Genomic DNA, 14497 nt, shown 5'->3' with positions numbered 1-14497 from the left:
AAGTTGAGTTGTGACAAGTTTTCAACTATTTATGAACAAACTAAATGTATTGAATGCCTTTTATTAGTTCCACAGAGTATCATTGTCATCAATTCTACCATACTACAGTAGCTACTTCTGAGTATTCTAGAAGTTATTGATATGTGAATATGTCATCAGTAATTTTTACATCAACATTGAAGTATGCACACTTATTTATTGCTAAATATCATTAGGTCACAGTTTCTTTATTCTTGTTCTCCTTTTAGAAAAAGCAAATATTTTTTAACTAGGAACAGTTTAGTTTGTTCAAAGGATTCTCTGTATAAAATTTTAAAAAATGAGTTTGAAAGAACCACAGCTAAATGTACATAACTCATCATCTTTAACATCTGCATTTTGTACAAAATGCTTAAAAAATATGTGCAGTAGTTCTGGAAAAAAAAAAAAAAAAAAAAAAAAAAAAAAAAAAAAAAAAAAAAATGAAGAAGAAAACTTATAAGTCTGCTAACGCATTTTCATTTTGGCTGAATTTATCGTCCTATTTGAAATCTAAAACTCCACTGCTTATGGTGTGAGAAAGGTCTTTTCCTTTCTTCTTACCAAGTATTGCTAAATTTGGAACAAGTGTTAATGTTTGAAGAAATAGTAGGTGATCGTAGTCAACATTGTATCATTAGAATCTTGTACAAATATACCCAACCTCAACCCATCAACAGCTACAATCTGCCTGCTAATTTTACTTGTATTTAGCAAATCTTGCACTGTTTATGGCCTTGTGGATTTTGTTTATAGGTGTTCTAACTTTTTAGAGAACAATGTCCAAAACTTCACAAATTTGAATTAACATTTTCTGGAGGTTCCATTTGTTCATCACCAGCCTGCGAAGCCTTCAAGGAAGATATGGAATAACATGTTTGTTTTGAACATCATTCTGGCATAAAATGAGCCTTCTTAATTCAGCTGCTCTGGTTTTGTCAAGACCATATAAGCTGTTTTTAATAGCACGATTTCTTTTTGCAAAAGGATTGTAACAGTGTTTTTGCAAGAATTCAAACTGAATGAAAAGCAATGTTTTTCATGTGTATATAGTCTCAGTACTCTTTGTCGATCATGTTGGCGTGTGTTCAGTTACTAGTGGTTTTTTTTTTATATATATATATATATATATATATATATATATATATATATATATATATATATATATATAAAAAAAGACTAAATGAAGCATGGCTGCACTCTGAATTGTCCAAACAAGAAATTGTACAAGGTAATAAGTCAGGGTCAACATCTGAATCCACATGCCCTGCTCAGAATTATTGTAGTGAGACACCCTTGTCCTACATGATCTTCAAGTTGCCTAGTAAACAAAACAAATTACTTAGTGTAAAAAAGTGACAAATTTCTTGCTTATCAATAAAAAATCAGAACAATATACCACTAATTCATAGATTATTTGGTGGATGTGTGTAATAATTGAATGGGTGGATTGGTACCAATTAGTGCCTAATGCATGCTGCATTTTAATAGTGGATGCCAGCCACCAACAAGCCTGTTCTTCTTGAATTTTTTTCACCCTGGATTCCCATTATCATAATAATTTCTGGGTTAGTATTGGATACAGACAAAAATAGAAATAGTGGCAAGTACACCAAACTACAGTACGTAAAAAAAGAAAATCTATTAAATATAATAATCTGAATCTGTGTCAGTGGTATTTTCAAGCACTTTTTTAAACCTTATGCAGAGCATCTCCAAAATAAACAAAACTTTTTCTAATAAAACAAAACTAAAGGAAAGGGAATGTGATGATATTTAGCAATGCAACATCAGAGTATGCACAAATTTGGTGCAAAAGTTTCCGATGGCATGTTTATGTATTAATAACTTCTAGAAGACTCGCAAATAACTTACGTAATTCTATAGAATTCATAACTAGCAACTTCCCTACTTAGTTTGTTCAAAAATTAATGTAAACACAAAATGATTGGACATTTAATGTGATTCTTGGTAAAATTCTTCAGGGCATGTGACCACATTGTCAGTACATAAAATTTTGCAACGTTTCAGTCACTGTTGCAAATGGCCTTCTTCAGAGTGTTTATTTTACTGTTGCACGATAAAAGTTCTTATGTACTAGTCTAAGAAGCTGTTTTCATAATCTGATTGGGTACTGAGGATGAGAAAAATCTATGATCGATGTGATGTATTCGTGTTTGTCCATTTCCACAAATAACAAGAAATAAAGCATTCTGGATTGGTGTTTGCTTTCTTTCTTGTCATTAGTGAAAATAAATGAATGAGAAATGAGCAGCAGTAATGGGATGGCACTATTCACTTGCTACCTAGTGTCAGCTGAGGTGTGCCAGTACTCTACGTGCTTATGGCCACGGTGTTCTCCTGTGTGTCTGTGCAAGTTGTTTTGCCAAGAGGACCCACAAGATCAGCAACGAAGAACATCTGAAGACAAAACCAAAAAACTTCAGGTCCATCTTTGGAGCCAATGATTATTGGAAGTAGATGATAGACAAAACTATGGCAATAACGGATGAAGGCATAGGGAAGAGCAGAAGGAAGCACAAAAGCTGCCTTATCATCATACAAGGGTTCACTCAACAAGTGTGCAAAATTCTCTGCCAAGCAGATATCAACCCAAATTTCTGAAGCAGCAACAAAGTAAAATATGTTCTTGGCCCAATGAAAGATGCAGTTGCAAAGCTATAAACTACTGTAGTCTACAAAATTGGCTGCGAGTGCAGTCTAATGTACGTAGGTGAGGCAGGGCAGCTGATTAGCACATGGTATTTGGACATGAAAGATGCATTCGTGTAAGACAACATTCCAAGTCAGTGGTGGTGGAACATCAGAATGAGTGTGGCAAACGGGTAATATTTCAAGAAGCCCGCTTACTGGCAAAACCGCACTTACCCTGAGGAGGAAGATTAGAAAGGCAATCAAAACAGCCAAACGACCTACCAACATCAATAGAGGAGATGGGTACAGTCTTCCAGCAGCTTGGCTGCCAGCAGTAACAGTGCCATGGCAGGACAGTTCTCACAAAACTGTTTGCACAGGCATGCGGGAAATCACAGCAATCGTAGGTACAGAGTACTGGCTCTCCTCAGCTGGCACTAGGCAGCAAGTAAACAGCACTGCGCCATTACTGCTGCCTGTATCTGCTGGCAAGAAATAAAGCAAGTGCCTGTAAAAGATGTCTACTTATGCCTATAATAAGAAATAAAGCAAACACCAATAAAGGAAATCTAAATAACAGTAACAATATTTTTGTTAGTAGCTAGTTTCATAACAGAAAAAAATAAAAGATATTCATATGATGCGAACTGTAAATTGAAAGTAATAGCATATGCAGAATAACATGGAAACAGATCAGGTAAGCAACATTTCAACCCTCCATCAACAGGAAAAAAACCATAACAGAAAAAAAAAACATTCGTGATTGGCTGGCTAGTAAAGAAGAACTGAAAGAAAATGAGGAAGATTAAATATGCAAATAGAAGACTGAATGCAAAATGGTCAAAAATAGGTGATATCATATTGAAATTGATTCAAGAACATCCTCAAAATTGCACTGGAATTAACAAAAATGATTCACTTACATGCTCATAAGCTAGTGCTGCAGTGGAACTTGACAGACTTTAAGGGTGCAGTTGGTTAGTGCTACAAGTTTATGAAGCATCATGGACTTAGCATGCGAACCAAAACCAAAATATCTCGGAAAATGTCGCAAGAGAAAATATTATTTTTCCATCACTTTAATAACTTTGAAAGAATACCAGTGTGGAACTAAGCCAAATAGGGAATATGAATGAAACTCCTCAGACATTTGATGTGCCGAATAACAGAACTGTTGCCACGATAGGCGCTAAAACTGTAACTATAAAAACAAGTGGGCTGATGGTAGTAATTGTAATCCATTGATCATTTTCAAGCATAAAACAGTGCCAAAATCTTCTGCAGTACTGCCAAGTGTTGTTCACGTACATGACAAGGGCTGGATGGATGTGGCTGGTATGAAATTATGGATTAACAGAGTGTGCGAGAGAAGGAAAGGTGCTTTATTAAAGAAGAATTCTCTTCTTGTGCTAGATCAGTGTAGCAGTCAGTTGAAAAATTCTGTGAAAGAGAAATTGAGACAGGGAAATACAAAGATTGGTGTAGTTTCTGGAGAACTTGTTCACAATTGCAGCCTCTTGCTGTCTCAATAAATAAACCATTTAAAGTGCATATGAGAGAGAAATGGATTCTGGATGAAACCGAATATGAATTGACACCAAAGGCAGCTTTAAAACAACCTACAATCAAACAAGTGTGTGTCTGTATCATTTAGATGTAACATGCCATACTACACGCATTGCTCCAGTCAACTTCTCATAAGGCTGATATTAAACTTTGTTGCCTTTTCATTACTCTGTGTTTTCCCTGATACCATTTCATTGAATGGCTAGTTTGCCTCATAGTCAGAGAGACCATTCATGGTGCAAGTGTTCATGTCCAAATATATTGCATACTGGTGTTCAGCTGAGTGCAGTTCTAGTGAGAAATTCGGCAACAATACTCGGGCCATAAATATTAAGTGATGTTCCAAGATTGTTTCTTTTTGTGAATCTTTCTTAAAATTAATGCTAAAATATTCCCACTGGGAATTCTGAATTAGTTCCCTGCTAGCAAGCACGATGCTCAGACAAAGTACGAAGTTTATTATTTTGTGTGATAATTCATTTACCTTTTTAAAAGCGATTTATCTTTAAAATATACGTCTAAATGAGATATTTAGCCCAAAAAAAATTACCATGGTGACAATGCCTAACCTTTCTTTCTCCTTTCCAGTCATATTTTCAGCTTTCAGTTGAAGTAATCTTTCCTTTTCTGTAAAGGTACAGGCTATGTCTTTTGTATCCCCAGTCCCGGTCCAGCCTCCTCTTGCCGGGTGCTTGAGGTCAGTCTTGTACGTGTTCGGTTATTATTGACATTTTACTAAGCCCTACTTTTTTCTACAGTTGAATGAGACTGCTCCTCTTCTGCAGGCAACAGGCTGTATCTTTCAGTTTCGACTTTCTTCGATAACCTTTCACCACATCACACTTCCTTTTTCCTGTTCATCAACTACTGTATCTCTTTTCATGGCCTCATTTCCATCTTAAGGGCATAAATGTTTATCTCTTGTTCTCCACCCTTCCTCTTGCATACATGTATCTTACATATTAATAATGATCATATTGAATTCCTTCCTCTATCTCATTAAAACCACTATCTTCAAGCTTGGAGCAACGCATAAGGCAACAAGCACAGTCATCGCCCATAGTCATGCTATTATTTGTGTTATTGTACGAGGGTATTTCGGAAAGTAAAGATACTCCATACGCCAGAGGAACAGAAGAGTTTTGGCGAGAAAGTTGGCAACACTGGTGTTAACCTTGAACCGTTAGCTTTCTCCTCGCGGTCGTTTGGCAGTTGAACGTTGCTTCTGGTTGGAGTAGGTCGTGTTTAAAATGGCTGAGCTGATTCAGAAGTCCGCCAAATGTGAAGTGCGCTCCGTCATATGTTTTCTTCATGCAAAAGGTCAGCGACCAGCGGATATTCACAAAGAAATTGTTTCTGTTTATGGGAACATAATGAATCGACAAAATGTAACGAAATGGTGTCGTCATTTCTCTGAAGGTAGGACCGATGTTCATGATGAACAAAGAACAGGTCGGCCATCTGTGATCTCTGATGCCCTTCTTTGGAGAATGGAGGAAGCAATTCGTGCGAATAGACATCTCACATTGGAAGAATTGCATCAGATCATACTGGACGTGTCAATGACAACTCTTTATGATGTTGAGACTGTCAAGTTAGGGTACAGGACATTGTGTTCGCGCTGGGTTCCAAAACTGTTAACGGAATAACACAAAATGAAAAGGATGGGCTTTGCACTTGACTTCCTCACACGCTACGCTGAAGCATGATGAGTTCCTTGATTGCATTGTGACATGTGACGAGACGTGGGTTTATCACCATAAACCTGAATCCAACCAACAATCAATGCAATGGCGCTATTCGAATTCACCAAAAGCCAAGAAATGCAAAATGTCAATTTCAGCGAAGAAAATCATGGCTTCTGTTCTTTAGGACAGACAAGGCATTCTTGTGTTGGAATTTATGCCTCCTAGGACAGCAATTAATGCTGCTGCCTATTGCCAGACTTTGAAACGTCTTCGAAGGGCAATTCAAAACAAATGCAGGGGAATGCTGACAAGCGGAGTCCGCTTGCTTCATGACAACGCTCATCCTCACACAGCGCTCGTAACCAAAGCACTACTCAAACAATTCAAATGGGACTTGTTGGACCATCTGCCATACAGCCCGGACCTTGCGCCCACCGACTTCCATGTCTTCTGTTACCAGAAGTTACATCTTGGTGGAAAATCATTCCATGACGATGAAGGGATCAAAGATGAAGTTGAAATGTGGTTCGGACAACAGGCGGCAACCTTCTATGACTGTGGGATACAAAAGCATGTGCACTGACTTAACAAATGTTCAGATAATGGGGGTGATTTATGTCGAAAAATAACAAATAATCCAGTTAATAAGATTTAACTGACGTTTTCTAAATAAATGTTCTATTTAAGGAGTGCGAGCCATAGTATCTTTAATTTTTTGAAATGCCCTCATAAATAACTGCACAGTTATATGTGATTTTATATATTTGGGGTATCTTGCACTTGTCTCCTAGGCCCTCCTTTGTCTTATTATCTGGCTTGCTGATGGAAATTTGTCTGTACTGTGATAAAAAGCTCTTTCATTATTTTCAATGCAATTAGAAGTGACTGCTACTTGATGAAATATCTCTACCACTTCAAAGAAGACAGCAGAATATTGACACACAAACTTTTCAAAAACATAATGGTGATTCTCCCACAAAGAGAATTAATGTTAACATGAAAAATGTCTCTACAAAATTCCTTTATCCTTTGGTGTTAAACTTTAAATTAAATAGAAATAACAACAAATGTGGCTCCACAAACTGTTCAAAGATGACAAGAAATGTGGTTTTGCCTAGAACTTCTGCTGTTGCTTCCAGACATCTCAGAAAAAGAAGAAGAAGAAGTTATAGAATGTAATGCATGGTGAAAGTAAAGAAGAGATTGTGTCATGTACGTGACGTTGGGAAAAGATGCTAAGGATAGGGAAGCGTATCGTAGATGAATGAATCAGGAGGCGAAAAATACATGATGGAGTGAATGACTTTGATATGGAAAGGAAGTTCCAGGAGTTTGAAAGATATGGAGTGAGCATAAAGCATCTAAAACCCTTTTAGATCCTCTGGCAATAATTTTGTACATTAACTTTTACTGTGCCTTAGCTGTGACAGTAGTAATTTTCCACAATGGAAACCTGAAGTACACATTTTATTTAGTTACTGAAAAGCACACAATGTGCAAAGAGAAATTACAAATGAATAGTTATTCCAGAGTCAGTTTTATATTCAAGGTTTTCCTCATTTTGCAGTTTTGAGCATAGTATCTCTCACAATGTTTCTTACACAAATTACAAACAGTCTTCGTTTGGCTGGTGAAGGGAAGCAGAGAGGTGTGATTGCCTACAGGGCTTCCAGCTGACTCATTCATTAGGTGGTGGCACAGGATCTGGAATGGGAACTCTGCTTATTTCAAAAATCTGTGAAGAATAACCTGACAGGATAATGAACACATACTCAGTCATCCCTTTACCTAAGGTTTCAGACACAGTTGTTGATCCATATAATGCAACACTGTCAGCTCACCAGCTTGTAGAAAACACAGGTGAAACCTATGTCATAGACAGTGAGGCACTGTACTACTTCTGCTTCCACACCCTGAAACTTGCAATGCCAACATATGGTGACTTGAACTACCTTGTATTTCTCACAATGTTTGTTGTAACAACTTGCCTGAGTTCCCGCGGTCAGCTGAATTATGACCTTCGTAAACTAGCTGTTAACTTGGTACATTTCCCTCGCCTCCACTTCTTTATGCCAGGCGTTGCTCCTCTCACTTCATGAGGATCTCAACAATACTGTTTCCTTACTGTACCTGAGCTTAAAGCAGCAAATGTTCGATGCCAAAAACATGATGGCCATATGTGATCCGTGCTCACAGTCATTACCTCACTGTGGCTGCCATGTTCCGTGACCGCATGTCCATGAAAGAAGTAGATGAGCAGATGCTGAACTTTCAGAACAAGAATAGCAGTTACTTTGTAGAATGGATCCCCAACAAAGTGAAGACAGCAGTCTGTGACGTTCCACCTAGAGGACTCAAAATGGCTGCTACATTTGTTGGTAATTCTACATCAATTCAGGAACTGTTCAAGCGTATATCGGAGCAGTTCTCTGTCATGTTCCGCCAAAAGGCTTTCCTCCACTGGTACACTGGTGAGGGCATGGATGGAATGGAGTTCACTGAGGCAGAATCTAACAGGAATGATCTGATCTCTGAATACGAACAGTACCAGGAGGTGACAGCTGATGTGGGTGCCCGAATTTGATGAACAACAGGAAGGAGAAGTTGAAGAAAACTGAACTGTGTAACATTCCTGCCTTTGCATAGCAGTTACCTGTGTTCCAGCAATGTTTCTTGTACATTTTATGGAACACTTAACAAAAATGGCTTACTGCTTATGACTGATTTGAGGTACACATTTGAGGAATATTAAACCTTTTCATCATGCACAAATGCTGCCAACTGTTGAGCATCACTGTGAAAATATCAGTATGTCAATGAAGTGGACATCACTGTTTTGAAATATCAGCATGTCAATGAAGCAGTGTGCAGCAGCTTGTGACCACTAGAATACACTATATTCCACTTTATAATTGAATATTGTTTTTGTTTTTTCCATGGTAATTATTGAATGATCATTTTACTATTTATTAAAATAGAGAATAATTTGTGTTTGCACATACAGAAAGATTTTAATTACTCCAGAAAAAGATTGGCTCAGAAAGGATTAAAGCTAGTTTGAACTTGTCTGTGCTTAGTGACAAAAATTGACCTTGAAAATGTGAGGTTTCTTCCTTACTACTGTCAGAACAAATCCATTTGAGAGTATTACGGGCACAAATGAAAGAAAAAAATCATGTCCATAAATTTGATGTTCAGAATTAAAGTTGTACAGGTTTACCTGAGGAAGCCTTTGATAATGTTATAGTAAAACACTGAAATGTTTATCCTACCCTGAAAATTAACAAGAAAGTGACAATTTGAAGAAAATTCTGTGTAACTCATCTTCATTGCTTCCAGTGTCTCCTTGGGTACTGAATTTTCAGACGCATTTAATTCTTCAGAATAGGAAAATGAAACAATAAATCATGTGAACGATTGTGTGTCTTATTCTCTCTCTTCCCCATGCTTGTGGATTCTGCACACTCTTTACACTCTTATTTCCTGTTTTCTTTTCCTGCCCTCTCCCCACTGTACAATTTATCAATATATGACAGTAAAGCCTCCAGGTGTACACTGCCTATGCTGCCATACTTCTCAGTTTTAACTGGGGGGGGGGGGGGGGGGGGGGGGGGGGGGTCTGGTTAAAACTAATGAGCACTTAAATGTTCATGTAATCAAAATTGAAACAGGTTTATAATTTAACAGGTGGCCAACAGTAATGTGATTTGCAACATATGCTTTACAGTTCTCATGAAAATAAATTAAATACGAAAAGTTTCATGAGTGGAGCTATGAATGCTGTTTCAGCATGATTTTCAGACATTTTCTTAACATTTGGTTCGCACAACCATAATAAATTGTTCAAAAGAAGGCATTATCCTCTATTGTCTTTAAAACCTTTATTGCCAACTGGTGTCTACTGATTTCAGTAAACGTCTCACTTGTATCCAGGTGCCTTGTTACGCCTTGTACCTGGCCACCTCGTACATGCGTTGGACAGCTTTGTTGATGGTTTTGCTTGATGGCAAAGTTTGCTGGGTTCTGCTAGCCGTGTGTGGTCACAGGCCTGATGGCTGCAGATTTATGATAACTGAAATCCACAGCAAAAGTGTGGTGGGGGAAGCTTGCAGAGTAGGTGGAGAGGTACATACCATACTTTTGTCCCTCCAGCCACCTGTTTTGCTGCTCTGTAGTATAGAATGTTAAAACTTACGTAAATCAGGAGGAAAAAAATCAATAGATTACTTTCTTGTTGTGTGTATATTTCTCTAGCATATAAAATGTGTTAATGACCATTGATCTGATGTAAATAAGAAGGTGATGTGGTACCTACATGTGATTCTGCTGCAGTTTGTGCAGTTTGGTAACATATTACAAGTATTTGTCCTTTACATGTGTAAAACAAATTTGCTGTATATATAATTTGTCTGCAATTTTTTAACATAAATGAACTCAGCATTTTCACTGAATGTCCTGTGTTTGTGTAGGTCTGATATCATCTGACTCATTATCACCAGAAGAACAACAAAGAATGAAAGTGGCGTTTGCAGAGGGTTACCTTGCTGGAAATGGAGTGCGTTCCCCAGGGCGAACTATGAAATGGCTGAAGGTGATTCAGCAGCTGCTAATGATCACCATTTTTCTTGCAATATTTATTTCTTTGATGGGTAAGTTGTATTGAAGTAATATGTTCATTTTGAAACTTAATTTTAATCAATTCTGACTTTCAACAGCCAAGAATTAATTCTGACATGTGGTAATAATGAGAAGTACTCTATGCTATGCAGTTGGTAGTAGTTTGCAGATTGTAGATGTGGGTATATGAGATATGTTCAGAAAAAAAGTGGAATTTTTGTTTTTTGGAAAGAATTTTATTTGTCTACATAAATGTTATCCTGTTCAAAATAGTCCCCCCCCCCATTAGATATTATGAACCTATACCAGTGTTTTTTCAGTTCTCAAAACATTTCTGATACTCGGATCTCTGGAATAACTTTAAGGTGTGTAAGCAATGTTTTGTAGTATCATCTCTGCTTCTAAAATGAGAACTCTGTAAGCTTTTGTGTACTTTTGCGAACACAAAAAAGTCGTATGTGGTCATGTCAGATTAGTGTAGAGACTGGAACTTTATTGAATCATGGTGCAGTAATTTTGCTACAAATCCAGGTGTACTTCAAACTCCCCACCCCCCAATCCCCCTTGGCTCCTCAACCCCTTGATTGCTCGATATTAAAGGCATTGAGCTTGTAAGCTATACTCTGTATTGATCATTTGACCATGTGGTAAGAACTGATGATGTAGTATGCCGTTAAAGAACACATTTGACCACACTTGTCCAGCTTTTTTTTCTGTTCTGGCAGTTCGGAATGTATCCACTAAGATGACAGAGTTTTATTTCCGACTTCGTGTCTGTAAACCCATGTTTGTTTCATCTCCTGTTGAGACATGTTTCAATAATTCATCAAAATGCTTATACCACTTGTGGCAAAACTCATCAAAATGAATACTTAATGTTACTGAAACGAGACTTAATCCTTTTCTAATAGTAAAATATCACACACATTCTCCGATCCATTTTTTGGTATGAAATAAATACCTACTGAAACTACCAAAAGATTTGTAACCTTTATGGTGAAACAGAAGGGAAAGGTAGGTAATAGTAGTGCGAAATGAATAGATCAGACGTTTTGTGGAGTTCCCATCAAGCAAAATGTTAACTGAGCTAAATTTTGAGTATAACAATTGTAGTCTGTTTCCAAATCAACATTCCTTTCACATACCTCAAATATCATATAAATGTCTCGATTTGTACTGGAAATGCAAGGGCCTAGTCCTGCTCTTGCGCATTAAGCTAGAACACAGAGATTCTGTTACACTTCACTAATCTGAGACCTTGTATTGATGTCATCGTCCCAGTGCTGTTGTAGTGTTCAGGTTGCGAGTTTGTTGTTCTTATAGTGAGGCTGTAAAGTAACTGGTGAGATGGCTAAGCCTTTCGATTCTACAAAATGATATTTGTCCCAAGTTATGGATTTCCAGTACCTTTTTTATTGAAAGCACACAAAGCAGATAAAGTTATAAACTGCTGCAAAGTCAAAACAATTCACAGTTTGTGTTAGAATTGATCAAAATCCTATTGCATTAAGTCTTGTAGAAAACATATTCACAAAAATTATATACACTGTTCTTCTGTGCTTTGCATACAGAGTCGCATTATTTGAATACAATATTATGTCTTCCAGAATGAGACTCACTCTGCAGCGGAGTGTGTGCTGATATGAAATTTTCTGGCAGACTAAAACTGTTTGCCGGACCAAGACTCGAACTCAGGATCTTTGTCGTTGGCCAACTGAGCCACCCAAGCATGACTCACGCCCTGTCCTCACAGCTTTACTTCTGCCAGTACCTCGTCTCCTACCTTCCAAACTTCGCAGAACCTCTCCTGCAAAGTTTCATATCAGCGCACACTCAGCTGCAGAGTGAAAAACTCATTTTGAAACATCCCCCAGGCTGTGGCTAAGCTATGTCTCCGCAATATCCTTTCTTCCAGAAGTGCTAATTCTGCAAGGATTACAAGAGAGCTTCTGTGAAGTTTGGAAAGTAGGAGATGAGGTACTGGTAGAAGTAAAGCTGTGAGGATGGGGCGAGAGTCGTGCTTTGGTAGCTCAGTTGGTAGAGCACTTGCCCGGGAAAGGCAAAGGTCCTGAGTTCGAGTCTCGGTCCAGCACACAGTTTTAATCTGCCAGGAATTTTCAATATTCTGTCTTATTTGTGTGGCTAGTAACATGAACCATGCCTTTCAACCCCTTACTCCAGATTGACCGGACAGCCCGAATCACTCCACTCCGTAGCATTCTTTTCGCGGGCCCTGAAGGTGCATGAAGTGCTTAATCTGTGTGTCATAATTCTGATATTAATAAAATTGTTATAAAAATGAGACCTGAAATAAGTGGATTAAAGCTTCCTCTGAGAATGTACTGAGCTGGACACACAATAAAAGCTTAATTATACTTATCAAATGTTAATATATGAATCTAACAAATATGGCGCACTGCCTCCTGTTTCGGCCACCAATCAGATTATCCTTTACAAAACTGTCCCAATTTTTCATGGAATTGGTACTCACTGTACCGTCTGTCTTCCTGTCACTCCACCTTTACTGTCTTGCCTTGTCTATTGTAATCTTACACAAACTGTGAAGTCAATCTTGGGAAAGAATCTAATGGCTCCAAAGTCAGAAATATCAAACCTTTCTGACAGCTGATAGCAGAATAATATACAGTATGGTTAACAGTGTGCAGATACTTTTCAGACATGTTTACCAACACAACATAACACAACACAGCGCAACAACATGTTTTCCAACTCAACAATGAGAAAATCTTGTAAATCAGACTAATTTTTGAGTGCATCTCATAGACCTACTTGATTTCCTGCAGAGAGGAAATCACACCAAGATAAACAGTTTTAGTTGTACGTTAATACTTACTGGAAAAAGGTCTTTCTTTTGATCAATTGTTTAGTGGCAAACTAACTGGAAATGGCATGCAGCAGAAAAAGCACTGAGATTTATTTTTCTTTTTTCTTATAATTCTGGGGAAAGGGGGGGGGGGGAGGGGGAGGCAGAAGAGAAACACAACATCTAAATAAAAAGAATAAGCTTGTCAGTCAAATAGCAAGAGCTGTAAGTACGCTCAACATCCATAAGAAATAGTCTTATTTGAAACTGATGATTTCACTGTAACATGGGTCACTTCTCCCCATACCCTCTGTGCATCTAGGAGGACATTATCATCAAATTGGAAGAGATATCTTCACTTCACTATTTCCATTTCTCCTGCAGCATATGAATACTGTTAAGAGTATCTTTTGTCTATTGCTTGTAAGAGAAAGAAAGTAAATGAAAGACATGGAAATCGAAGACATGGAAATCGAATTTATCAGCTCTAATTATAACTGACAAAATTTGCAAAGAAAAAGTTAAATGATGTGTCATTTCAGTTCTATATTCTAGTTTACAATATTCTTTCCTTTTCCTTGTTCTTCAGTTTTACAGTTATGGTAATGATTACTTGTTCTTTAAGCTCCATATTGTAACAAACTTTTGCAAATGTAAATTTCATTTTGCTTATTATTTTGTCATTGAAATGTGAGTCTGGTTTTACAGCAAGCACAAGTGGCTCTGTTTTCCGTGTGCAGCTAGGCAGCCAAATAGAAGTGGATCCTGAAGAGATACACATCACATTCGCTGATGTAAAGGGGGTATGTTAACTATGAACCATGTATTAGTGTTAATTTGTTTTATATAATTAATGATTAATAGTAATTTAATTCATGTAATTCCACCTCCCATACTACCTGTACAAAGTGAAATTTGTACATTTAGTACCCAAGCTGAATTCATCCAGAGTAAATGCGAAGAAAGAAAGATACTTCGAAAAAGTAAAGCTGGAAAAATTTTCGTAAATGCCTAGCATCTCTCTCTCTCTGTCTCTCTCTCTAACTGAAGCTGACCTACAAGATAGAATCACAATAGAAGCAGAAGGAAAAAAACCTGCTTCATGGATTGTTTTCTTTTAAGAACATGT

The 14497-nt window shown here is 37.5% G+C and overlaps 1 protein-coding gene across 1 annotated transcript in view; it reads left to right on the top strand.

Moving 5' to 3' along the window:
- The window catches only part of LOC124594340 (ATP-dependent zinc metalloprotease YME1L-like), a 110341-nt gene that overhangs the window by 43133 nt on the left and 52711 nt on the right, over nucleotides 1-14497 (top strand). The window contains exons 5-6 of the mRNA XM_047132708.1: nucleotides 10397-10576; nucleotides 14077-14171. Coding sequence (XP_046988664.1) covers nucleotides 10397-10576; nucleotides 14077-14171 — 275 coding nt within the window. The remainder of the gene's footprint in view (nucleotides 1-10396; nucleotides 10577-14076; nucleotides 14172-14497) is intronic.

The sequence above is a fragment of the Schistocerca americana genome, chromosome 2 (genome assembly GCF_021461395.2).
Source record: "Schistocerca americana isolate TAMUIC-IGC-003095 chromosome 2, iqSchAmer2.1, whole genome shotgun sequence".
Classification (NCBI taxonomy): Eukaryota; Metazoa; Arthropoda; class Insecta; order Orthoptera; family Acrididae; genus Schistocerca; species Schistocerca americana.
The sequence above is the reverse complement of the archived record's forward strand: the minus strand, read 5'-3'. Positions and strand labels throughout refer to the sequence as shown.